At 42.5% G+C, this 25,459-nt stretch overlaps 1 protein-coding gene across 1 annotated transcript; it reads right to left on the minus strand.

The window, feature by feature from the left end:
* Positions 1–67: 67 nt before the first annotated feature.
* Positions 68–25,459, minus strand: FOXJ2 (forkhead box J2). Its single transcript, XM_044678245.1, has 11 exons — positions 25,386–25,459; positions 16,712–17,058; positions 8,686–8,760; positions 7,626–7,694; positions 7,321–7,458; positions 6,736–6,937; positions 4,753–5,118; positions 3,515–3,616; positions 2,312–2,521; positions 1,103–1,201; positions 68–368 (listed from the first exon to the last, which is right to left on the minus strand). The coding sequence occupies exons 2-11, from the start codon at positions 17,042–17,044 to the stop codon at positions 280–282; spliced, it is 1,683 nt and encodes a 560-aa protein (XP_044534180.1). The 5' UTR covers positions 17,045–17,058; positions 25,386–25,459; the 3' UTR covers positions 68–279.

The raw sequence follows: 25,459 nt of genomic DNA on the forward strand, positions 1-25,459 counted from the left end.
ATCAATAATATTATTAGTAATAACAATAATAATATAATAACAATAATAATAAAAGAATGGGGAGAAAGACAGGGAAGGCAGGGTTTATCTTCGGCAGCATCTTGCAGTGGCTTCTCTGGCAAAGAGAAAAAAAAAAAGAAAAAGAGGAAATAGATATATATCTATATATCTATATATCTATGTACAGACAGGGGGAAGGGGAGCTGGGCTGGGGTTATTTCTAGATCCTTTCCCAGGGGTTCACCACCACTAGCCCTGGGGTCTTCAGTCTGTGATGCACTAAGTGATCAAGTCCCAGTCGAAGTCATCCGGGATCTCCTCATTGGAACCAGGAGGTGGGACGGATGGCCGGGGGACCAGATGGTGCGCTGTTGAGAGGAAAAGGAAGAGGTAGAAGGAATGGCAAGTCATTGCTTCCCTCTAGCTGGCAGAAGAAACGCCACTCCAGAGCAGGCCTTGAAACTAGCACCAACCACTGCACGTGCCTGTCTAGTTATTTATTACTCTCTTAAGGTTTCTTAGATGGTAAAATACAGCCAACTCAAGTTATCTGCAGGTGAATTAACCACTATGTATATTCCTCAGGGTAACATGGGGCTTTCTCCTCTCTGCTAACCAAATGGTTTTGAAGTTGCTGGTAGCAGTGCTGAGCTGACCAGGAGGAAAAGACAAGGAATGGGAAGGGAAAGATCGGATCTTGGTACAAAGGTACTGTCAATGGGTACCAGTTTTTGTTTCTGTTTCAAACTGAACACATTTGAAAGCCTAATATAAACTGTTTTAGATTGTCTATTGCTTTGATATTATCCATTCTTTATTCCCTTTTTATTCATTAAAAAAAGAACTAGCTCTAAATGAAATCTACCCTTTAAAAAAAAAAGATCATAAAATTCTCTTTTATAGGTGAATAGTCTCCTCCTAAAAATGCCAAGATGCACTCTTGCAAGCATATTGCAAAAACCTCTCTCGCCCCACAGCAGGTAAAGTGCTGAAAAGCCCTCTGAAGGCTATTAGGAAAAAAAAGTACAAAGAAAAAAAGGAAATCACCAGCCAAAGAGATTCCCCTTCTTCTTGGTGACTGAATGAGCTAACTGTGACTTACCTGGACGATTATATCCTGGAGAGTCCTGGGTAGGGATGGGGTACATCGGAGAAGGGCCAGAGTAGATGTGGGGTGCTTGCGGGTGCCCATAAGAGTTCACTGAAAGAGACAAATAAGTTCATATTAAGTCTTGGGCAGAGCTACTGACTTCAATGGAAGAATGCTACCACAATAACCCCCCATATTTCCCTTTCTGGAAAGAATGAAAAAATCATTTGTTAAGCACTTACTGTATACTGGACACTGTGGATACAAATACAAAAGCAGCCTGCATTCCAATGGGAAGAGAGGGAATAACACAGCTGGGTCGTTTTGGTCTGGGGAGTTACAGGGCTGATGAGAAAAGCTATAGGGCAGCCAAAAGATACTGTTGCTTCTTTTCAGAAGCAATGGTAGTATTCATTTTATTACTGTTCCCACACTATGAGGTGGGAAGTGGGAGCAGGAGGTGGCATATGGGATGACAACAGCAAAGCAGGGACATAAATAACTTGGGTGAAGCAGAGTTGTGGACATGAGGCTCTCCCCAATCACAATGCACAAACCTCTGCAAGGACTGACCCAAGCACCTTCTCCAAAAGCTACCAGCCCTCACTTACTGGACAAGAAGGATAAAAAGGCCTAAATAATAGGATTATGAAATACCAAAGGCATTAGGAGGATGCTCCCTTCATTTAAAAATGATGAATTACTCAGGACCACAGAGCCACTTGAACCCCTTTAGGGAAAGGGGGGCATAAAACAAGTTGGAAAGACTGATGTACAAGAGAAATGTACCCTGAGCCAGTTCTTCTGTCCAAAATACTTTTGTTTTCCAAACTAGATTAAGGTCTTTGGGAGTGATCGTAGGTTTATAGATGGAAGGGATCTCAGAGGTCTTTGATTTGATTCCTTCATCTTAAAAGGAATATAAGGCCTGGAGAGGTGAAGTGGTTTCCCAAAGTCACACAAGTACTAAGCAACCGTACCAGGCCCTGTTCAGGGCGTTCTGATGCAAAATCTAGTCTTCCTTCCACCAGACAAGCAGGAATCATTTTCTGTTAATATTCCACTGCCACATCTACAGGCCCAAGTGCCTGGACACCAGGAGATCCTTGTGCTCTCCTATGCCCCGTCACTACTCCTACCCATCCATCCACTTCCCCACTCCCTACCTTGGTCAGCTCCCCAGCCTCTGCCTGCCCTCAGGGTTCAGGTTCTGCCTGTTACCTTGGTTTATTGCAGACTCCTGCTTGCCGCTGGTCAGGGCACAGGTGTCAGCAATTCTAGTGGGGGGTGGTGGCTGGTGGGGACCCCCCGGGTGGGGCAGCTGACCAGTCTGGGTAAGGAATTGGTTGAGGGAGTCACAGAGATTGGCAATGTGGTGCTGGTCCAAGCTCCAGTTCTTTCTTTCTGCCTGCCGGAGGCTCTCCATTAGTTCTGCAAAACAAGGAAGGCATATGACCTCTGGCCCTAAAGGATTACCCCTACCTACCTGTTATTTCTGTCTTACAGACCCCAGCTCCTGCCCTAGGCTTTCCCCATTACCTTTCATTGTTTTTTTCCCCTTTGCACCACAGGTAAAAAACTAAATGTATGTACAGTATAAATCACTATCATTATTGAAAACTAGTAACAATGATAACATACATTTGCATTCATATTCATGATCTCTCAACTGTACTATGAGGTAACACAAGATACCTACTATTATTTTAATTATGTGGGTGAGACAATGAGGCCTAGAGAGGTCAAAGGATCATGGGCTCTGAGCTGTAGAACTGGAAGAGACCTCAGAAGCCGCCTCATCCAACCCTCTCATTTGACAGATTGGAGAAAAGAAGCCTGAGGAGTTTAAGAGCCTTGTTTGTGACCATATGTAAAGTCAGAGGTGAATCTGAGGCTAGAACCCAGTTCCTCTGACTACTGGTCAGAAGGAATCTGACTATTTCTAGTAGGGCAAAACCCAGTAATGATAATAAACTGATTTAATGTTAGAATAACTCTAATCCATCAATCTGCAGGCATTTATTAAGTATTGACCACACACTGGGAGTGGCATGGTGGAGGGGTGAGGGGGGGTGTACATAGACAAAATGAAACAGAGTATTTTTTGTTTTGGGAGGTTTAGAGTAGTGGCCAGAGGAAATGGGAAAGATTTCATGCAGAAAACAAACTTGAGTCTTGAAGGAAACTGCTTATTCTAAGAGGGTAACAGTCAGGACAGAATTAATGAGGGCCTGAACTAGAGTGGAGTCTTTGAGGAGAAAGAAGGAAGTGAGTACAAGAGATATAGAGGAAGTAAAAAGGGCAAGATTTGGCAACTTGATTAGATACTTGGGATAAATGATGAGGATTCTGGGGTTTCAGACCAGGGAGATTAGAAAGATGATGGCACCTTCTCGCCTCAGGTTTCTCCCTGTGGCCACTAACCTGAAAAATGGGACTGCTCGATGCTGGACCAGTTAAGCCGATTAACCATCTTGAAGCTTTCCTTCAGGGAGTCAATGTTGGAGCACCAGTCAGAAGGAAATGCTGCACAGAAGGAACAAGGGGTAAAATTAGGTGAAGTCAGATGTGGAACTGCACAGAGCTTTGAGAGTAGTAATTATGATGAACATGATTGCAGAGTCACTTATAGGTTATTAAGCGTATATAAATGAAGTCAGGGAATGCCTTCCCTGCAAATCTTTAAGAAGAGGAGAGCCAAATGAAAGGTTTAGGCCCCATTTAGCCTGAGATCAGAAGTGTGGGAGGATTCTAGCCAGTTCAAAAATTCTATACTATGAATAATGAGCTTTAAGTAGCATCTTCCCCTTTAGGGGGGAATATTGTGGGATTTGGTGGGCTCAGAAAAGAAGTGAGGGAAAAAAAACCTTTATAAAGCTGGGGTTCTTAACCTGAGGTAAACAAGCCCCTCTGAAAGAGTCTATGGTTCAATTTCAGAGGATCTCGGAATGAATACATTTCCATTTTCACTAACTTCTAACTGAAACATAACATTTTCTTTTATTATGAATTAAAGACAAAACAAAGAAAATGCTATTCTGAGAAGAGGTCCATAGGCTTCACCAGACTGCCAAAGAGGTCCATGACACAAAACCCAACTTTAATGGGACCCAGGTTTAATTTTCTAACAAATAATAATAATAACTCAGCTATATGAGAAAGAAAACTAGTCACATTCAGAGAAAGAACTGTGGGAGGAGAAACACAGAAGAAAAACAACTGCTTGAACACATGGGCTGATGGGGATATTATTGGGGATGAAGACATTAAACGATAACTCTAGTCCAACAATCAATAATATGGAATTGGGCCTTAATCAAGGATTCATGTAAAACCCAGTGGAATTGTGTGTCCGCTAAGGGAGTTGCGGGGGGGGGGGGGGGAGTTTGGGGGAGAGAGAAAGAACATGAAATGTGTAACTATGGGAAAATATTTTTTAAAAAATTTAAAAAGTAATAATAGTAATAACTCAGCTACAAAAAAAGACTTTAAGGTTCAGAGAGTGCCTTACATACAATATCATATTTGATTCTAATGACTCCATTAAGAACATGCAGTGAGGTATGATTCCCTCCATTATACCAATAAGTAAATGAGTTCAGGCCCCCGGCTCCCTGCAGAGCCACAGAGCAGGAGGACCGTTCCTCGCCATTCTTACTCACCGAAGCCAGTACTGTTGATGGAAGCCTGGGACTGGGCCTGCTGTTGGGGGGGTGGCGGCTGCTGGGGGGGATGCGGGTGGGGGTGATGCTGATGGGGATGGTAGCCTACATGCTGCAGTGGGGGCGGGTGCATGGCCATCACAGAGGGTGTTCCGTAGCTGTCCGCCCCGGGCTGCTTCCCTCCTGGGGGGGGGCAGCCCTCGGGGCTGGGAGTATGCAGTGAAGGGGTCCCCCCTACGGAGGAAGGGCCTTGTGCTGGTGGCTGCTGCTGAGACTGCTGGGGGGGCTGCTGCTGCTGGGGCGCTTGCTGGTACATGTAGTAGTTGTGATTGGAAGGCTGCATGTCCCCCAGGAGAGATGAGAAACCTGCAGAGAAGGAAGAAAGAAGTGACAGGGGCATCCCGAGCAAGGTGGGCAGATCGCAAAGTAACAAGGGCTGGGAAGAATACCCGTAAGATCTCGTAGACTCCTGTGGGAGGAGGCAGAGCTCAGAGCTGGACCGAGGCGCACAGTCCATGTGTTCGCAGCTAATGTTTACCCAACAAGGGCTGGGCACGAGCCCGATGGTCAGTTTATTTTACCAGGCTCCTGCCATGTGCTGGGCGCTGTTAAGAGCTTGTAGAGCTTCCTGGGGCACCAGCAAAGTCCTATGTAGGACCAAACCATGTTATGCCATCTTTTCAGGATAGCCACCCAGAACTACAAATCAGCTTGGGCTCGAAAGTCAAAAGGGGCCCATTGGGAGGTAAATTAAGGACTGAATACAAATCATCACTATGGAAATGTGGCTGTTCTATCCCACACTTGGCCCCTCTCCTCATCTTTCTGTCCCTTCCATGCTTGTACTTCTGCTTGCTGTCACTGTACACTTGTATTCCATAATTTGTTCAGAAATTCCCCAATCCAATCCCTCCTCCTTAACATTACTTCCTCTTATGAGACATTAAAATATACAGGATCCCTCCTGAAAAAAAAGGGCACATACAGAGAACTATGACCGACTCCAAAGATGCCTCAAAGCTCCTCTATTCAAATTAATTTGTTCTCAGGAGAGATGATGCTGTACTACTTCAGTGACAACACTGCCCTCTGGGGTCCATCTCCTCAATGACTGGCAGGACTCATCCTGTGATTAACCAGACTATGTTCATCTCCAACTCAATATTTGAGGACAATATTCTGACAGGAGTCAGTATTTGTGTACTGAATAATCATATTCCTGGAAAAACTGAAAAGTAACACTCAGGAGAGTTGTGACATTAATGCACTGTTGATGGAGCTGTGACCTGGTCTGGCCACTATAGAAAGCAATTTAGAACTCTGCTTAAAAAAGTTTAAAGACTCCACGCACTCTTATGTTATTACTACAAGGCCTATACCCCACCCCAAAGAGTTCAAAGAAAAAGGAAAAATACCTGCCAGTGCCCAAATATTTATAGCCACTCCTTTTATGGTTGCAAAACAAAACTGGAAATTGAGGGGATGGATTGGGAAATTTTTGAGCAAATTATGGAATACAAGTGTAATGAAATATTCTTGTGTCACAAGAAATATTGAAAAGGATGGTTTTAAAGAAATATGGAAAGACTTGTTTGAACTGATGCAGAGTGATGTGATCAGAATAAGAACAATTTATATAACAATGACACTGTACAAACAGGAGGAGGTGGAATGTCATGTAAATTCTCAGTCATGGTCACTGGCTGGCTTTGTGCCAATGTTTGAATTTTATTTTGTTTTGTTTAAAGGGACAGAGAGAAAAAGAAGGAAAAATGATGGTGGTATTTTTAAAAGTCACCGACAAAACTTTTTAAAGAAAGTTCTTCATCAGAACTAAGTTAGTGCTCTGTTCCAAACATCTTCATCTTGTTTAGCCCCCTGACAAGTCTCCATCTCTCTCTTGCTCAAAAAGCAACAAAGAGACAACCTTTTGTCACAAAGAAAGACTAGAATCTATGACTCCCATTCCAACCAAGGACTCACCATGAGGGGAAGAGGAAGAGGAAGATTTCTCTAGCATGGACTTGTAAAGGTTTCGAAAGGACCAGCTCAGATCCTGAAAGTTTATCTCCGAGTAGGAGAATTTGAAGTCATGATTGGTACTATATAATGGAGGTGGCCCATCAGCCCCATCTCGTCCTGGACCACCAGCTGCAACCACAGCACCATCCACAGGTCCCGAACCCTGCAACCAGAGGTCAGTGCCATAGCTGAAAAACCAGGACAGTCTTTCTCAACTAGCTGAGATCCTTTATCCTTTCTCTCTCTCAGGTATTCTTCTTCTTTGTTCTCCTTGGCTCCTTTCTCCTATTTTCTCTCCTTCCTTACTCTGTTTCACTTATGCCTTTTCTTATCACCCTTGCTTTCTTCCTCTTCACTTTTCTGTCCTCCCCTTTTTTGTAACTATTACATTTCTCTTCTGGCTTTGCCTCACGTTTCCATCTTTTCTCCTTCCTTTCCCATCCCTCATTTTTTCTTTTTTCATAGCCTCTGCCTGCTCCCTTCCTCCTTATCCCTGCACCTTTTCCCTTCCATCTCTGCTCAATCTGCATCTCATCTCTTCCCTACCTGATTGAAGCTGGTGATAGGGGTGGTGCTCTGCAGTGACATCTGACTATTTCCTTCAGGAGACAGGGAGGCTTCTCCACTCCCTGGGACACCTCGTGGGCTCTTACTTGCTTCCTGTTCTGGGGAGTCCTGGGACAGCTGTATGTTGGTAAAAATGAATAAGAAGTTGGAAATCAGAAAAGTACAGAGAAAGCATGTTCCCAATACCCTTGGATTCACTGTCTATCTATGTTTGGGCTCTGACCAACTTGGGTGAAAAATGAGGTGAGAAGTGGTCCAAGAGATGCTTTAGGGCAAGAACTTACTTCATCATCCGGTGGGTGCCTCCTCTTTCGAGAGATGTCAGGACAGGTGTCGATTGTCCAATAGGAGCCCTGAAAGCATATTCCATACCAAAAGATGCAAAAATCATTAGCTTGGGGCAGAGAAGGGACATGTTTCCACTGTATATAGTACCAAGAGTGAGAGAGAGAAATAGCCAAAGAAAGGTTCAAGTCATCTTTCCAAGGTACTGTTTAATATTAGGGAAAAGAACTTGAATAGGGAACATTAGGTATGTCAAATATGGCCTGGAGGCAGGCTCTTAAGATATTTCAATGGTATAATTTACAAGCTCAATGTGGGCTAGTAAAAGTACCAGGTGGAATAAGTTGGAAATAGTACCAAAGGTTACGAAGTTTTTACTTAATTCTCCCTGTTGTGATCTCAGGCATATTCCTACCTTTCTTGGGGCCTCAAAAATCCCTATTTATAAAATGAATAAAATAATGTATTCTTTCTTTTATAAAATTAATTTATCATTTCAGAAAGTTTTTAAAATAGCGTCACAGAGAGCAGCTAGGTGGCTCAGTGGATGGAGAGTCAGGTCTGGAGATGGGAGGTCCTGGGTTCAAACCTGGCCTTAGATACTTCCTAGCTGTGTGACCCCAGGCAAGTCACTTAACCCCTATTACCTAGCCATTACTGTTCTTCTGCTTTGGAACCCAATACGCAGTACTGACTCTAAAGATAGAAGGTAAGGGTTTTTTGTTTTAAAAAAAAACAACACAGCATCACAAAATTACTGGCCATAAATGACCTATAAAGGTCAAGAAGTCTCAAGAAAAAACTAAAGTATTCCAAGTAGAGGAGTACCAATGTTAATACTGTTCTTAAAGCTCTCTAGAAATGGATTCCACAGTCCCCCTTAATCACCAATTCTAGAGCAACATCACAAGTTCAACTATATTCAAACTGAGAAAATAAAGGTGATTGTCTGATTAACATTACTTGCTCTTATGGGGCATTAAAATATACAAGATGCCTCAGTGACTAACCATTCTCTAATTCTTCCCACTCTTCTCAAAGGTTTTAGCAACAACTTACCTTCCCAGGGTCATCCCGAGGTCTCGGCACCTTCCGAAAACATTTATTGAGAGAAAGGTTGTGACGAATTGAGTTCTAGGGACACAGGGAAAAAAAATCAAGTTTTAAGGTTGCATGAGGCAGAACATTTCTTAAGTCACAAGGGGATGGGCTGAGGGGCCCAAGCACAGAATGGAGCAGAGTTAGGTAAAGGTACAAAAATAATAACGCTGAAAGATAACAGATTTGTTTTGCTTGGCTGGCCTTATTTGTTACAAGGGAGGGCTCCACTGGGAAGGAGGGAGAGTCACTGGAAAGTGATAGATATAAAAGAAGAGTATCCATAAAACCACATAGATAAATGAAAGCATGATAGCAGAACTTAAATTAATAAATGCACCAAGCCCTCTTGTCTTTAGACCTTTGATGAGGACCCATATCACCTTCTTCACTTAAGAGAAGAGATGGCCTGCTGTGCAGAATGAGAGATAGACTTTCAGAATTTTTTTTCACAATTTCCAAGTTGCTTTAGTTTGGTTAACTATTTTTACACATTATAAAAGAGTATTCCAGGCAATTTGGAACTATGCCCAAAGGGCTTTAAAAGAAAGCATGTCCTTCGATCCAGCAATACCACTACTGGGTTTGTATCTGTGAAGATGGGATTAATCCTACCCTGCCCATTTTTAGATTAAATCACCAAAAGTGTAAACACCCTACTTAATTCTCAAGTGGGGGAGGTCTGTGACCCACGTGCACAAGAATGGGTGGCGAATCAGAATCAACTAACTGCCCCCAGGCAGTCCTAAGCAAAGCCTTTGTTGTGATTGTTGTGATTGGTACATGTAAAATGGGAGGAATGCACAGGAAGTGATGCGAAAGAAGCACCTTTAAAAGGGACTTACAACTTCCTGTGGGACTACTTCTTTCTTCAGAGTTCCAATAACTGATGAGGAATCTGCTTATTGGACCTGAGACCTTGGACTTGGTGAGACTGTTCTTAAATCTCTCCCTTTGAACTACCACGTGAATGAAAAAAGGCTGACTCCCTCCTTTAGCTCCCCTGGAGGTACTAGCCTCTGGAGGGGTCCCTTGATTGGGAGGAGGCCTCGTGGCTAAAACCTTTGTTAATTGACCTTTAGGCCCTCTGGCTGGGGCCTCTGGAGCCCTGGTGGAGTAAAGCCAGGGCTTGAACACGTAATCTAGTTCGTTAAGCTAGATCTCTTACTCTGCCCTCTTCTCATTTCTCTACTTTCACTCTCTCCCTATGTTTTATAAATAAATTGCTAAAAAATCATTTGGAATTGATATGTTCATTTCCTGGTGACTACCCCTTTGAATATTCAGTCCAAACAACCATAATTTATTCTGCCTTTACAATCCCAAAGAGATAAAAAGAAATGGGGATGGGCTTGTTCGTTCAAAAATATTTATAGCTGCTCTCTTTGTGGTGGCAAAGAATTGGAAACTAAAGGGATGTCCCTCAATTGGGGAATGGCTAAACAAATTGTGGCATATGATAGTGATGGAATATGTGCTATAAGGAATGATGAACTGCTTGATTTCTAAAAGAACTAGAAACACCTCCATGAACTGACGTGGAGTGAAATGAGCAGAACCAGGAGAACACCATACACGGTAACTGAAACATTGTGGCATGATCAAACGTGATACTTGCTACTAATAGCATGCAATGATCCAGGACAATTCTAAGGGACTTATGAGAAAGAATGCTACCCACATCAAGAGAAGGAACTGTGGGATCAGAAATCCAGAAGAAAACAATGATTTATCTCTTGTTTATATGGGTATTGACTTGGGGTTTTGGTTTTAAAAGATTACTCTATTACAAAAATGAATAATATGGAAATAGGTTTTGAGTAGCAATATATGTATAACCTAGAAGGGGAAAAAAAGTATTCTATGAGGTGGGGATCCTGAGAAATTAATAGCAATTTTTAAAAAGCATCAATAAAGACTTTAAAAATAGAAATAAAGATATAAGGTAGGATTAGAGTCATTATTTATATTGTTAAAAGTTACCTGTCAGACAGCAACAGCAAACAGGCCGGGAAAACTCCTACTGGAGTTAAATTATGACAATAAGGGCATATACAGAAAATATGACCAAATACTTTTGAAAAAGGATTAAAAACAAAGGAGTAAGAGGGAACTAGGAACCTAACCTCTCTGTCCCCTCAAAAACAAGCAGCATAAATCAGCAACTGAAAGGATGCGCCATACTAATCCCCAGACAAGTGCAAAGAAAAAGAACATGTGCAAAGAAAAAGAAAGTCCCATATCTAATTTTTGGCTCATATTTTCAAGACACATCTGGTAACTAAGAAGTGAAGAAGAACTCCCAGATGAGATGGTTGCCCTAACTAGGGGTAAAGTCAACCAGTTTTCATCTATTATCAGAAGTGTGCTGGTAAATGTTAAAAACAAGCTATCTGAAAATGCATGACACATTTTTAAGTTTAATCTGTATTAACATTTCCACCACCAAGTCAAGCCCTGATTCACAGTATTTGCCAATTTCCAAGATCTAAATACCCACATTAAAATTTTAACAAAAATTGGTTTCTGCACACCTCTGCGTACTGCATAGCAAAACCCTAAAGTTCACACCAGACTAAATAATGATCACAGAATCCAAAGAGAAAAAAGGCAGTAAGTGAATTCTTCTACCCAAGCACTGCACAAGGAATCAAATAGAAATTATTGGTAATAGGAGATGGGGCCACTATTGTGAAAGGAAAGCTCTCCCAAAAAAGTCCCAAAGAGGGGACCTTAGAAGTAAGAAACCTTGAAAGCAAAAAAAAAAAAAAAAATCAGAGCTGTTACAGCACTCATAACAAAATACCCTAATATTATATCCTGAGAAGCAAGAGAAACCCTAAAGATGTTAACCTCAAAGATCCAGGGGAGTCTAATCACAGGAGGCAGAAATCAGTGTAGAAACCTAAGGCAAAACCAAGCAAGACTGACTACATCCTACCCAAAAAAAGCAATGGAGCTAGGGAAGATTCGCCATGGCATCAAGCCCCAATTTATGAACTGGAAAAATAAGTATATCAAAGAAAATATTAATCAACATAAAAAATTGTAAATCTGGAGATTCCCCAAAAGAAGAAATAAAAAACTTTGTAACTGCAACCAGTAATTCAAAAGGGAAAAAATGGACTCTTCACAAGTGTTATATGACTACCTAGAAGAAATTTAGTAAGAGGTTAAAAAAAATTGAAATAGAAAAAAACCCTGGAAGAAAGAATTGAGAAAATAAATAGTTTAGAAAAGAAAGTAAACTTAGCCCCGACTAATGGATTCCCTGAAAACCAGAAAAGACAAAAAAGAAATCAGTGGTTTGGTGATTAGAGAGCCAAGCCTAGAAATGGGAGGTCCAGTTCAAATTTGACCTCAGACACTTCTGAGCTGTGTGACTGTAAGCAAATGACTTAATCCCAATTGCTTAGCCCTTACTGCTCTCTTCTGCATTGGAACTAATGCTTAATATCAGTTCTAGGTCAGAAGGTAAGGGTTTTTATTTTAAAACAAAGAAAGAAATCAATGGCTTGGAAAATGCTATTTATTTCCTGAAAAAGGGATGATAGATTCAATATGCAGAATGAAACACATTTTTGGACGTGACCAATGTAGGAATTTGCTTTGTTCAACCTTGAGCATTTATTACAAGGGTCTTGCTTTTTTTATTTTTCTTTTTCTTTTTTCCTGGTAGAAATATGGGAGTGGAAGGAAGAAAAAAAAATGTTTGTTCAATAAAAAATTTTTTAATTAAAAAAAAATCAGAGGACAGCTAGGTGGCTCAATGGATTGAGAGCCAGGCCTAGAGATGGGAGGTCCTAGGTTCAAATCTGGCCTCAGACACTTCCTAGCTGGGTGACCCTGGGCAAGTCCTTAACCCATTGCCTAGCCCTTACCACTCTTCTGCCTTGTATTAGAACCTGTATTGGTTCTAAGATGGAAAGCAAGGGTTTAAAAAAAATTGGTAATTCCATGATCCATGAAATATTCAAATAAAATCAAAATATTAAAAAAATAGAAAATATAAGACATCTGACATCAAAAAATTTGACATCAATAACAGGTCAAGGAAAGATAATTTCAGAATCACTGGATTCCTTAAAATCCATTATTTTTAAAAAGCCTAGTCACTATAGTTTAGGAAACCATATGTGAAAACTGCCCAGGTCTGTAAGAACCAAAGGGCAAAGTGAAAGCAAAAAGAATCTACAGATAAGTCCCAGGAATATCAAAGACTAAATCCAGAGCACCTACACTAAAGAAAAAATATGAAAACTATCCAAAAAAAAATCAGTGCAATATAAGGAACCAGAGTCAGGATTCACATAAAAGCTGGCAGCTTCTACTATAAACATGAAGTGATAATGGAATATGATATTCCAAAAGGCAAGAGAGATAGGCTTTCAATCAAGAATAATTGACCTTGCAAAGTTGGGCATAGGGGGAAAAATGTGTTTTTAATGGAATAAAGGATTTTCAAGCATTCCTGACAAAAAAGACCAGAGTTGAATAGGAACTATGAAATGTACAAGAATCCAGAGAATTTTAAAAGGTAAATTTATTACAACAATTAAAAGGCACTATATGATGGAATAGTGCAAACATTCATAAGGGATGAAGAAATGTGTCCCTTTAGAACTTTAATGTCTTCAAAAGGTATTGAAGTTAAATAAGAAAAACAAGAGATCCTAGAAACAGATTGGTTCTTTTCTGAATGTTTAAAATAGGGATCACAAAGGAAGGAGGAGAGGAATATTATAGTGGTGTGTAAAGAGAAGCCCTCCCTCCCAGGATCGTGAACTTTCTGCTCCTCCGAGCTAGCCAGTCCGAGCATGACCCAGAACATACAAGTCCAGGTCAGAGAGACTTTAATTGGTTCCTGAGATGTGATAGACCCACACACAGGAAAAGGATGTGACGTAGAGAAGGAAGACTATAAAAATGAGATCACAGAGAAGGCTGAGTCTTTTTTTTCTCTGAAGGTTCGTGGCTGAGGCGGAAGACACTCTCATGGGCTGGTAGGCTAGGAAATATTTTTTTTATTATTTCTCTCTTTATTTCTTTCTTAGACTACATTTATATTAAAATTTATGTTAAAAGCTACTATCATTGTTGTGACTTAAGGGTTAATTATTTTATAAACAGTGACCACAACAATTTTTTACTAATATTATATTTCTAAACCAATTTCTAAATACTATATTTAGCATATTACATTTGGTATAATATTAATTTTTCAATATTACAGTGGAGAAAAGAGGAAGAATAAGGTGGAACTTGCTCTTTCTCATAATTAAGAAGAATATACAAATATGCAAGAAGGGGCAGGGGAGGGCTGAACATCAGCTGACCCTTGTTTTATCTAAAAGAAATAAAAGAGGATTGAATAAAAAATCAAATAAAAAGGTCTGAACACACATAAATATAGCAAACACAATAAGGGGACAAAAAATCAGAGGTAGGAGGCCAGGAGCCCAAGGTTAAGAAAGGAAGATAATACTAATGAGTTAATAGCTATAAGCAAAACAAAATTTTTCTGATTCTAAAATGAAAAATAAAGGGGCAAAGGGGACAGCTGGGTAGCTCAGTGGATTGAGAGCCAGGCCTAGAGACGGGAGGTCCTAGGTTCAAATCTGGCCTCAGACACTTCCCAGCTGTGTGACCCTGGGCAAGTCACTTGACCCCCATTGCCTACCCTTACCACTCTTCCACCTATAAGTCAATACACAGAAAGTTAAGGGCTTAAAAAATTAATAAATAAATAAATAAAGGGGCAAAGAGGAAAAAAAACACAAGGGGGGGTACCTAATATGCATCTTAGATAATCAGGTAATGGATGAACAAATCATGATAAATGAATGAAAGGGAATATTACTGATCAATAAGAAATGATGCTAGGGACAAGTTTAAAGAATTCTAGATAGTATGAACTGATACAGGCTGAAGTAAGTAGAACCAAGAGAACAGTTTATTTAAGAATAGTAAAATTATAAAGAACAACAACTTTGGAAGACATAAAAACTATGATCCTTGCAGTGGCTAAGCATGTCTTCAGAGGTACAGAGAAATGAAGGTGCAAAAAGAAACATTTTGAACATGGCCACTGTATGGATTCATTTTGCTTAATTTTTCTTTTTGGTTATAAGAATTTTTTTTCTTTTCTAGGGTCATTGAAACAATTTTTTCTGTGTAAGAAAACAGAAAGAAGTCCAGAAGGTACCTCAGAGAATAGGGACAGTTTCACACATAACATATGTAGAATTTATTATTTAATTTTTTTAAAGCAATAAGTATGAAATGGAGATCAGCAGTTTCATAGAGAATCCTCTTTTAGTATTCTATTGATTTTGAAAATGTTCTTTTGTTTAGTGTTTAGGTTCAAAACAAATAAATACTATATTCTCCTTCCTTCACCAAAATGAAAGCTTCTTGAGGGCCAAAATTGTTTTTCATCTTTTCTTTGTACCTATAACTTTTTCTTTGTATCTACCTTATACTTAGTAAGCACTTGATAAAAGCCTTTTGAGATTAAAAAGTGAAGAAGCTATATACCTCTATCCAATTCCCATTCAACAACTAACAAATGAGCTATTTTTTCCTGGTGACTGGTGAGGACCCAGAGCCTTCTCCTTGCCAGAAGAGGCAAGCCAGAATCATGTAACCATGGAAAAATATTCTAAAAAATAAAATTTAAAAAAAAAAAAGCTTTTTCTCCTCCAACAACTTACCCACTGTAGCTTGTGTGAAAGACAAGCTGCTATAGTTGCTGGGAATGTGGTTACTGTCAGTTTTCTCTAGGACTGACATATTTCTCATATATGCTTATCAACAGCAAAGACAATATAGAAAGAGTCCATGTTGACAGGATTATAGAAAGAGAGGCACGCTGTTGACAAAGCTGTAAACTGAGCTAAACATTTTAAAAAGCAATTTGGAATTATGATAAAAATGGACAAAAATATCCATAACTTCTGATTAAAGATCTTGAAGCGGTCTATAATAAAAAGACTTCATACTCCAAAATATTTATAGTGGCCTTTTTTTTATAGTAGAAAAAAATTGGAAATAAACCAGATGTCTTGACTTGAGAAAAAGAGAAAAAAAGTGGTGGTGCAGTAATATAATGGAATATTATGTTCAATAAGAAACAATCGATATAATGAATACAGAGAAGCATGGTAAGACTGATCTGAACTAATACAAAGTGACATAAATAAGACCCATAAAACAAGAAAGGCAACTCTAATGCTGTAAATGGAAAGACCTGCAACAATAAATCAAAGCTGAATCCTGTGAGATTCTAATGACCAAGCTCCGCCCCGATGAACAGAGAGGGCCCTGCTGCTTCTCTGAAGAAGTGGGGGGCTCCAGGGGTCGGGGCACGGCCGGGGAATGACACACGGCGCGTGTTGGCTGGGGTCACTAAACATTTTTTCCCTTTTTTTAAAAATGCTTTGTTAAAAGGGAGGGTTCAGGAAGGATGTTGGGACATAATGGGACGTATATGGGGCATGACGACAGAAGAGAGGAATAAAAATGTATTTTTAACAAGGTAAGGATGGCCGTGTGAAATGCAGACGCAGGAAGTCCACGGTACCAGTGTCCTGAGGCACGATAAGACAAAAGTGGTCTACATGGGGAGAGGAAGTTGGGAAAGCAGCTGGGAACTATGTCCAGGATTCTGGCATTGGAGGAATTTGCCTGGCCTAGCAGTAAAGGGGCCAAAGAAATGCTTACCAACTGGCAAAGATAATAAAGGCCTAGACCTGGGTTCAAATCTGGCCTTGGACACTTCCTGGCTGCTTGACTCTGGGTAAGTCACTTAATCCCCATGGTCTAGTCCCTGGAACCAATACTGATAAGTATTGATTCCAAGAGAGAAACTAAGAGTTTAAAAAAAAAAAAAGGGAAAGAAAGGAAAGCAAAGCAGAGGGGAAGAGAAAAAGATTTTTGTTAAAAGTCCCTCTGAGGCTGTGCCGGAGCCAGATGGGGCTGCTCTTACCTTCCAGCCAATGCCAGCGTTCTTGTAGTAGGGGAAGTTGTCGCAGATCCATCGGTAAATCTCACTGAGGGTCATCTTCTTGGCCGGGGAGGAGTTGATGGCATAGGTGATGAGCGTGGCATAGCTGTAGCGAGGCTTGCCATCCTGGTGGACGGCCGCCTCGTCCTTGCTCAGGGTAGCATTGGGATCTGTGGGGGAGCCAGGCGGGCACTTTCGGCTCCCCCCTGGGGGTCCCCCTTGGGAGGCTCCCCCCAGCTTCTCGATGGTGGCCCGAAGCGTCAGCTGGGGAAGCCAGTCTATGGAGGTGAGGCTGCTCTCCAGGTCAGAAGCCATGGTGCTACCAGGGTCTGTGGAAGGGATCAGATGGGGAGAGAACAGAATGAATAAAGGACACATGGCACAACCATCTAGCATCTGGCACATCGCAGGCCCTTAAATGGTCACTAGCTCCTGGGGCGCACATTCTAATCCCAACCCCTTAAAGGATTTTCATGCTCCTAGCTATCATTTTCCTGGGTTCAATTCTGGCCTCAGACACTTCCTAGCTGGGTGACCCTGAGCGAGTCTAGCCTAGCCTTTGTCACTCTTCTGTCTTAGAATTGATACTAAGAAGGTAAGGGTTTAAAAAACAAAACAACTGCCCAGTCTCTCAACTCTCTCCATTTCTGGGTTCATACCAGTGGTTCTTAAACTTCTTGGTCTCAAGATCCCTTCAGTCTCTTAAAAATTGTAGTTGTTAATATGGAAATAGGTTTTGAACAAGGATACATGTATAACCCAATGGAATTGCTCCTCAGCTCTGGGAGGGGGAGTTAGAGGGGAAGGAAAGAACATGAATCTTGTAACCATGGAAAAATATTCCAAATAAATAAATAAATAAAATTCCAAAAAATAAAATAAAATAAAATTATAGTTGTCGTCCATCCTTTGTTTTCAAAGAGGACAGATAACATCACAGGGTTCGTGAAGCAAGGCAGAGTTGCACACACAAAGTCATCAGCCTCACTCTCTCTTCCAGTCATTCAAATCCAGAAGCAAGACAAAAGCCAGGACAACTGGTGATGGCCTGGAATGTAGCAGATGACTTTGGCATCTTCTGACCGAGCTCTCAGGGCCACAGACCTCAGTTTCAGCCACCTTCATAGCTGTTGGAACAGACTGTTCTCATCCACCCATTCTAAGGGAAGTCTTCACATGCTTGGGGAGACATCCTCCTCACTTGCCAATAGGTTTGAGGCCTGTTGGTTACATTCAACCTGATTTAGCTCATCTACCAAGCAGTTTCATCAGAATGGCACAGGCTACAACAGGTGAGACTTGATAGTCTTAAAAATTACTGAGGAACCCAAAACACTTATGTTTAGGTGGGTTACATCTATTCATTTTTACCATATTAGTAATTAAAACTCATTAATTTAAAAAATTGTAAATTCATTCAAAAATAATAAAAGCCATGATGTTAAGTAGATAATATTTTTAGTGGAAAATAATTGCATTTTATAAAACAAAACAAAATTTAGTGAGGGGCCCCTAGGTAGCACAGTGGATAGAGTGCCAGGCCTGGAATTAGGAGAACTTGGGTTCAAATCTAACCTCAGACACTTCCTAGTTGCATGATCCTGGACAAGTTACCTAACCTCAATTGCCTAGTCCTTGCCACTTTTCTGGCTTATAACTTAAAATAAGGCAGAAGGTAAAGGTGTTCGGTTGGTTTGTTTTTTTTTTTAATCAGTGAGAAGAATGGTATCTTTTTACTTTTTTTTTTTTTTTTTTTTCAAACCTCTTAAACTTTGGCTAAAGAGAAGACAAGCTGGATTCTCCCATCTTCTGCACCTGGCCTGTTTTAGTTGAAATGTATTGGGAAAATCTGGCCTCACAAGATACATAGTTGGAAAAAATGAAGTATTCTTGTGCAAATAATGTCTTGGCTTTTTATAAAAATAGTTTCGATCTCACAAACCCCCTGTAAGGGTCTTGGGGACCCTTTAAGAACCGCCAACCAGAAAGGAGAGCTAACCAGCCCCCAGAATCATTTGTTTTAGACATCGAGCAGAAAGGTTCAAACAGGAAGCCCTTGTTTTACAAATAGACACAGAGTCCTGGACAACTGGGTGGTTGGACCAAAGGTAAACAGGGTAAATTTCAGTGAGGACTCGGATCAAGTACTGTTAAACTAAACCAGAAGGATTAGAGCGGCAGGAGCAAGCCTGGGTCTGGATCTACCACTGAGAACCTTTAGGCGGTGGGGCAGGGAGCCACCTTCCCAGTCCAGCCCACGTGCCCACTGCGCCTCACTGGGCACGGAACACGGACACGAGTGAGCATGCCCACAAATAAAAGATACTGGGCACACACACACTGGACTCTACATCACGACGGAGGGAAGTTACAGCTACAAGAAATCTCTAACTGCCCCCGAGCAAACACGCCCACACACGCGCACATGCGCACACGGGGAAAAAGCCCAGGGAGGCACCTCCCACCGCCCCGGCGTGAAGGCTTCACTGAGCCAGGGAGACACCCAGCTGCGTGAGCACCGGTAACAATCAGACAGGCTGGCTAAAAATAGCCACTCCGGGGTGATGAGCCCAACTCCTTTTCTTTCGCAGCCAGGCACGCACCCTGCCTGAGCCCCATGCAGCCTCTTATCGCAGGCAGGCCGCCCATGCTGGGGTTTGCAAACCCTCCCGCCGCCCACACAGCCCGGGCCCTCTCGAGAGCTGGGAGGCAGCTCCCGGAGGGTGAAGCCTCAGTGATGGAAAATGAAGAAAGATGGGTGACACCTGTAGAGCTAGACGAGGCTTCTAGAAATCCCCGCGGCGCGCTCCCCTTACGGTGAGGAGAGCATCCGTACCCCTCGGGAAGGGCCGCCTAACAGGTTTCTACCCGCTCCCCCTTAGCTTAGAGTCCCGCCTGGTCACTCCTCAGAAGAGCCTGCGCTGGAATGTGTCCAGGGTCACTCTGGGCTGGGCCATTCATGAATGTGATCTCTCCTCGTGAGCCAGCTACTCCCGTGCCTAGTGCTGTTAACAGCTCCACGCCGCCCTTCACCCCAGATTGCCTCCAAGAAAACGACAATCCGTCCCCTCCAGTAGATGCCCTGTCCCCCTCCCCGGCGCAGGAATCCCCACTACTTGCCCTTTTCCACCGAGGGAGTCTCCCACCTGAGCGTTGTGTGCATGTACACACACGCACCCAGGGCTGACAACCACATGAAAAACACACCCAGGCGGCCATGCAAAGTGAAAGCCCGGCTCCCCAGAGCTGAAGGAAACACCTTAGTGCCTCAGGGGTCTGAGCAGCCGGGACACAACTGCAACCCAAGAGCCGACAGTCTGGGAAAATATGCCGCGTTTATAAATAGCACGAGGAAGAGTTCTCCTCCAGCCTCTGATCCCTGGACCCCATCTATCCCGTGGAAATGCAAAGGGGCCGGCCCCGAGTCTTTTCGGGCACCCAGAGGTCTTCCAGCACCTCACCAAACCAGAAAGCTGCCACGTCCAGGAGGGAGCAGGGCAGCTGTGACAGCCATCACAGGCTGGGCCAAAGCCAGAAGCCAGGCCTCTCCAGCCTACCCCAGCCAAACAGCAGGCTCTGTGTGTGTGTGTAGGGGGTGTGTGGGGGGGGAGAACTCCATTCCATTCTCAGGAGGTCAGGACTCCCTGCTTCTCCAGACGGGTGCTAGGAGAGCCCAAGATCTGCTGATGTATTTCTGGTCTCTGTGGAGGAGCTCAAGGAAGGGTTCCATGAGACACCTAGAATTCCATTAAAAACTGTCCTAGCCTGGAGAAGGAGCAGGAGGGGGAACTCCCGGGAGAGGGGGGGGTGGATTTTTCTTCAGTGCTGCTCACAGATAGGGTGAGCATGAGTTCCCCTGGGGGAAGGGGTCCCCAGCCAACGGTTGTGTTCTCTACAGCAACACCTGCCTACGGCTCTCAGGTCCTCCATTCCCCATTCTCCTTTAACCCATCCTATCTTCCCCACACCCTCCTGCTTTCCATAAAAGTGACTCAGTAGCAAAAACATGACAGTCAAGACACCTCAATTCTATTCGCAATGTTGCTGTCACCTCCCTAAATATACCTTGTCACTCCTCCCAATCCAAAACACTAAAGAGGGCCAGGCAATCATCCCTACCAGAAATTCATCCCATTTCCCAATGATGTAAGTCATTAAGCCTTCCTGAGGTCATGTCTATCATAGGCTTCATGCTCTCCAGATAATGGCACCAGCCTAATCATCAGGGTTATGATTGGAAGGAAAAAATACAAAGGGCTACCATTTCATCATCCTCACCCCCAATATTACTAGCCCAGTCATTGGAGGGGGGGATTCATGTTACTGTGCTGAACCTAAGCAGGGCCACATACTCTTACCCTTTGGGCCAGGAAACCAAGAAGTAATATTTATCAGGAGCCGGAAAAAGGTTGTCAAGAGATGGTCACCTTCCCTACCTCTGACAGAGAAGTCATGGACACAAGATGCAAAATGACAAATAGATTTGTTGGAGAGGACCATCAGAAGAATTGGTTTTACTTGATTATGTTATCTCTTACAAGGGTTTTTGTTTTTCTTTTTTTTTTCCCCAATAAGGGAAAGGTGCAAAGAGAAATATATAGTTTTTTTCATTAAAAAATTGATTTTTTAAAAGGACAAGTTTCCCTCCATCAACAGGATTTCTAAGGGTAATAAGAAGAGGTAGTAGAAAAGAGATTTCTTCCTTTCATAAATACTAGAGAGGTTGCTAAATATTCCTAATATTTTTACTACTAAGGTTTTTCTGCCTTGGAACTATGACTTTAATGGTATAGGGAGCTCTGAGTTAAGCTGTTGATCATCTGTTGGGTAAATTGCAGCCTGATGGTATTATTGCCTGAAGTGTTGACAAGGTTAAATGACCTACCTCAGACATACAGTCAGGCAGGTCACAGAGACCAGGCTTAAATGAAGGTCTTTTTAAGGCCAGCTTTCTTTCATTTGTAAAGCACTTAGCCAATAGTAGGTGCTTAATAAAATGCTTATTCCCTTCCCCTCTGCCCCTTTTCATCACTCTAAGCTTCCTTATAAACATTTTCTCTCCAGTTCTATGATTTCACTGGTGTAGAGAGTACATTCCCAGGGAAGAATTTCTCCCACTCATCAATGCCAATTAGCATCTTTTCTTCTTTTTTTTTTTTTTTAAACCCTTACCTTCTGAAGGCAGAATAGTGGTAAGGGGTAGGCAATGGGGGTTAAGTGATGAAGTGTCTGGGCCAAATTTGAACCCAGGTCCTCCAGTCTCTGGGCCTGGCTCTCAATCCAGCTACCTCCATAATCAGCTCTTTCGTCCACTACCCCAACACTAACTACCTCCCTAATAAAATGACCATCCCTAATCACATTTTTGTATCTCTTTAAGCTTTGAGTTTACTGTGAGTTAATAATCATGATTTTACAGAAGAAACAGACTGGCCCTAGCACTTGCCCAACATCTCACTGCTCTTAAGTGTCAGAGTAGGGATTCAGGCTCAGGACACAACTCCAAATTCAAAGCTCTTTACAACACAGTTAGGCTGCCTCTCACAAATATACTTAGGCAAATAGATGTTGTCAGAGGTGGCTGGTAGGGCACTGGATAGAGCACTGGAGTCAGGAAGACTCATTTTCTTGAGTTCTAATCTGGCCTCAGACACTTACTAGTTTTATGACCTTTACCAAAGGAGGGGGAAAAAAAAAGAAAAGAAAAAGGAAGGAGAGAAGGGAGGGAGGAAGGAAATGGGGACAGGACAAAATATAAAAACCTAAAACTTGCAGGGTTCATCTTGGATGTCAAGTTATTAGGGTTCATCCTAGTTTTCCTTCAGTTAGAATCACTCTAACTCTGATCTGGTCCAAGAGTTTACCTAAGAAAGTGCATCCACTTAATGACCCTGAGAATTGTAGGAACTCATGAACTTGAGTGTAGAGGTCATGGGTTCAAGACCCAGAATTTCTACTTACTATCTATGTGGCCATAAACAACCTACCTAACCACCCTCCATGTCAAGTTTCCTCCGCTGTAAAATGAGGGGGCTGCATTAGATCAATCTCTAAATCCACAGCCATTCACCAAAGTCATCATTCTACCTGCTCCCATTTTAGGGTCAGACAGAAAGGTAGCATTTTAAGTAGGGCTGTGATCCAGCTCCCCCATGCAGTTGAGGCAGTGGAATAATTCTTATTCTTGACTAGATGGTCAGGTGTTCTGGGAGAAGAGAGAAGCTATCAGAGCAAAGTTGGATCTTGCCAGAATGAAAAGTTCTTGGGAATATCTCTGGGTGACCTCCAAACCTAGAGAGCCTTCTCCTATCACTCCCAAAGCTCTAGGGAGTTTGAGTCCCACCTGAGCCACTCTGATGTTTATGATTATTGCTCTGCTATCATTCATGAGGATGTCGGACTACAAAGGGCATTCCCCATCCCCACTCTACTCTGTGTGTCTACATGTCACCGGGACTCAAAAAGGTCCATCCCATGTATAGATCTGCTAGAAACATGATTCTAGGTACCCTTGTATATGCAGCATTGGGTTCAGTCACACCCAGATATATACCTCTACACATATACATACTCCAGACAGAGACACATGAAGATATACATTTGAATTATCATGCTTACATGCATCCTACAGTAATATTAGCTTTCTATTCAAATCTACTCCACAATATTCCAGTCCCCTTTGGGGAAGATCCTGCTCCTTGGCCAAGGATCATCAGATATGAGTCCATTCCTCACACCAGATATAGGCTATAGAATGCTATTCAGAGGTATCTGACCCCTGAGTGAAGAAGCAATTTCAGGAGCTTAGAGAGCCCAATCCTAGATCATCTAGAGGTAGAAAAGCAGGAGGAAAAAGTAAGAACCCAGAGTTATTTTTCCACACCCAGCTATGCTCTGGGATGGATGGGAGTGGACAAAGGGCAAAGGCTAGAATACTTCAGAAAAAGATAAGGTGCCTGACAGGCTTGGAGTCACCCAGCTAACTGAGCCAGAGGACAAAAGAGAAAAAAGGGGTCGAGGTTTACAGATCTCCTGAAGGGATAGTTTTGCTTGAGACAGTTTAAGGGTCAACAAGAGAGAATCCCTGCTCTTCTGGAACAATGTTTGCTCTACCACAACTGGGACTTCACTGTTAATACTCTAAGAAGGGCTTGTAGACAAGTTGGGGAGCACTGACCCCAGGTTGAGAACCAGAAAGAAGCTGTTTGAGGCTTCTGTGAAGTGAACCTTAATTGAAGACATTTCTTAGAGGTCACAATCTCCTTGATGGAAAGATTCTTCGGAGGGGACTTCGTGCTGACTCTACAGCTCCCTTTCCGGTTAAAACATACTTGCTCTCACCTAAAGCACAGTCATAGTGTGACTGAAGCCCTGAGGTACAGTGGGGTAGGTCCTTCTTTAGGGAGGGACCTCAACTCAGGAGCTTCAGCTCTCCTGAAGCCTTTGCAGTCTACTGAATCCCAGGTCTCCCATATTTCTTTTGGGCTTAACGGAGACCCAGGTCCCCTATCAGCTTTTGAGTCTTTAGGCAAGTCACATAACTTCTCTTGTCCCCATTTCTCATCAGCAAAATCAGGGGATTAGACTAGATGACTTCTAAATACCAACAATAGTTTCTATGAACTATGAGAGGGCATGGACCCCATTCTGTGATGGAGATGCAGAAGAGAAGAGCTTTCCACGATACTGTCTCCACCCTCACAGCCACAGAGAGATACCCAGATATGACTTTGATGGGACTCCTGGACAATGATGAATCTTAAAACAACTGGCAGCATAGAATGGTGCAAAGATAGCTAGATTTGAAGTGGCAGACCTTGGGTTAAAATCTCAATGCTGCTATTTAATATCTGTGAGATTCCAGGCAAATCCCTTCACTGGCTGAACCTCTGTTAACTCATTTGTAAAATGAAGAGGTTTCATAAGAGGATCTCAGATGTCTCTTCTAGTTGATCTAGATCTCTCTAGATGATCATCCTATGATGATCATCCTACGATTATGTTACACAAAATAAAATCTCTAGACACACAAGGGGCTGGGGTGGAATGAAGGGGATGTTAAAATTGCATGTGACTACAAGCCTTCCAAGCTTGGGACCCCCTACTCTGGAAGGTTTATGATTTAGACATTAGACACACAAACACAGAAATCTAGCATCTATCTAAGTGTGCCCATCCTGGGCCTGTCAGGCCCAAGTCAAGCACCTAAGAAATGCTTGGTGAATGGAAGTCAAATCCAGAGTTGTACTGGCCTGAGAACAAGATGGGCTGAAGGTGATAGTCTGTAGGAAGCACTTTTCTGTTTGCCCCTTTCTCCCCAGTCCCTTGCTTCTCAGCGTGCTCAGCAAGATCTATTTGGGGATGAGGAAAGAATTCCACCTCTCCTCTCCCCAAACTCTAGGGAACCCATTTCCCAGAGCCTTGGCAATAGGAGCCATACTCCAACAGCTTCAATAGCTCCACCTCCCAGGATCCATTTGTCATCTCTAGATCTATTCTCCAAGTATGCATTCCTTGGACCCTACTGCAACTCCCTGGTCCAGAAAGATCTTCCTAGCTGTCAAAAGCAAATGCTGGCCCTCCACCCTCTTGATCCACTTAGTACATCAAAGAGTCAGAGGAGGAAAGGGGAACATTGACCACAGACATTACTCACCTGCCTCAGAGGTTCTCCAGGCAAAGGAAGGGAACCACCTGGCACTGGTGTTTGGGGCTGGGGGGATCTCTCTC

The sequence above is a fragment of the Gracilinanus agilis genome, chromosome 5, assembly GCF_016433145.1.
Source record: "Gracilinanus agilis isolate LMUSP501 chromosome 5, AgileGrace, whole genome shotgun sequence".
Taxonomy (NCBI): Eukaryota; Metazoa; Chordata; class Mammalia; order Didelphimorphia; family Didelphidae; genus Gracilinanus; species Gracilinanus agilis.